At 43.8% G+C, this 2,500-nt stretch overlaps 1 protein-coding gene across 1 annotated transcript in view; it reads right to left on the bottom strand.

Moving 5' to 3' along the window:
- Positions 1–2,500, bottom strand: part of LOC134097815 (N-lysine methyltransferase SMYD2-like) — a 22,743-nt gene that overhangs the window by 4,062 nt on the left and 16,181 nt on the right. Inside the window, exons 9-10 of the mRNA XM_062550761.1 lie at positions 845–965; positions 353–450 (exon numbers count right to left, since the gene is read on the bottom strand). Coding sequence (XP_062406745.1) covers positions 353–450; positions 845–965 — 219 coding nt within the window. The remainder of the gene's footprint in view (positions 1–352; positions 451–844; positions 966–2,500) is intronic.

The following is a 2,500-nucleotide window of genomic DNA, read 5'->3' as shown; positions in this document are numbered from 1 at the left end:
CACACACACACACACACACACACACACACACACACTCATGAACACACACCCCCATGGCCTGCATACACACACACACACACACACACTCATGAATACACACCCCCATGGCCTGCACACACACACACACACACACACACACACACACACACTCATGAACACACACACCCATGGCCTGCACACACACACACACACACACACACACACACACACACACTCATGAACATCCCCCCCCATGGCCTGAACACACACATACACACACACACACACACATACTCATGAAGACACACCCCCATGGCCTGCACACACACAAACACACACACACACACACACACACACACACACACACACTCACCTGGTACATCATGTGGAGCATGTATACGTTGGAGTCGTCAAACACGGCGCCCATCCTCTCTAGACTCATCTCACACATCTGGAGCAGCTCTGATGGATGTATGTACTGAGTCAAGGAGGCATCCTCACACACACACACACACACACACACACACACACACACACACACACACACACAAGCTTAAGACAAGCTTAATTTAGAACTGTTTATGAGCAGTACTCTACTGAAACGTGGATAAACGCAAGTTAGAGGTACGTACACACTATTTCCCAATCAGGAGGTGTGTAAACAGCGTTTACATGTGTTTAGCCTCCACTACATCCCTATACACACACATAAACACCACACCCACCCACACACACACACACACACACACACACACAACCATTGGCCATATGCATCAAACTCATCTCACACATCTGAAGCAGCTCTAACACACACACACACACACACACACACACACACACACACACACACACAGTGTAAGGATATCCCTTTGGTGCTTGGCCTTGCGGAACTCCTGCATGGTGTTGCGGCCGTAGCGTAGCATGTCCCTCACTTCCTGTTGGGGCGGGGCTTCACTCATCTTCCTCAGACGCAGCTTCTGCTTGTCCTGATGGAGACACACACTCATTACTGACACACACACTCATTACTGACACACACATAACTGACAACAATATTACTGACACACACACATATTACTGACACACACACACATATTACTGACACACACATAACTGACAGCAATATTACTGACACACACACATATCACTGACACACACATATTACTGACAACAATATTACTGACACACACATAACTGACAACAATATTACTGACACACACACATATCACTGACACACACATATTACTGACAACAATATTACTGACACACACATAACTGACAACAATATTACTGATACACACACCTATTACTGACACACACATCACTGACAGACACACATAACTGACAACAATATTACTGACACACACATCACTGACAACAATATTACTGACACACACATATTACTGACAACAATATTACTGACACACAAATCACTGACAGACACATATTACTGACAACAATATTACTGACACACACATATTACTGACAGACACATATTACTGACAGACACATTACTGACACACACATCACTGACAGACACATATTACTGACAACAATATCACTGACAGACACATCCCTGCTGAAAAAACCAGCAAGAAACCAGCTTAGGCTGGTAGCTGGTTTTAGCTGGTTTTAGCTGGTCTTTGCCCAAAACACAGTTCTTATTGCTGGTCTTTGCTGGTGTAGCTGGTTAGGCCACCAGCTAGACATGCTGGCGTGACCATCTGAGGAAGCTGGTCGTGCTGGTGTGACCAGCCTGTCGTTTGGGATACAGCTGGTTTAAGATGGTCATGCTGGTGACCAGCCTGTCCAGCTTGACAAAGATGGTCAAGCTGGTTTTCTAGAATGACCAACATAAGCTGGCGTGGCCAGTAAAAACCAGCAATGTAGACCAGCAACACCAACTAAAATGACCAGCTTAAGGTGGTACGACAATCAAAACCAGCTGAATTACCATCATAAGCTGGGTAAACCAGCTGAAGGTGTGTTTTCGCGAGAGTTTTGCTGGTCTAGCTGGTTAACCATCAAAGGGTGGTCAAACAAGCTGGTTAACAAGCTGGTCAACCAGCAAACCACCTTTAGCTGGTCAGGCTGGTTTTTTCAGCAGGGATATTACTGACAACAATATTACTGACACACACATATTACTGACACACACCAGGCTTGTGCACAATTCCGAATTTTAGAATTTGCCTCCATTCAATTCATGAGTTGGAATTTGAATTGAATTGGCCCCACCCCACAGGACGTTGAATTTGAATTGGAATTGGAATGACAGGAAGTGGAATTCAATTCATGGCAATTCAAAACAAATTCACATGTCACATAACAGGAAGAATGTGTTGAATCTCACATACATTCAGTTCAGGGAAAATTACATTGGAAATGTAATTGATTACTGTTTTCAATTATGAATTGTGTGTTTGTTGAGATCATATCTGACATTTTGTGAAACTTAATTGTTAAACACTGCAAAAAAGGGTGTCTAAAAACAAGATAAAAACACTACATCTGAGGTGAA

The sequence above is a fragment of the Sardina pilchardus genome, chromosome 12 (assembly GCF_963854185.1).
Source record: "Sardina pilchardus chromosome 12, fSarPil1.1, whole genome shotgun sequence".
NCBI lineage: Eukaryota > Metazoa > Chordata > Actinopteri > Clupeiformes > Clupeidae > Sardina > Sardina pilchardus.
Note: the sequence above shows the minus strand (reverse complement) of the source record. Positions and strands in the feature narration are given on the sequence as shown.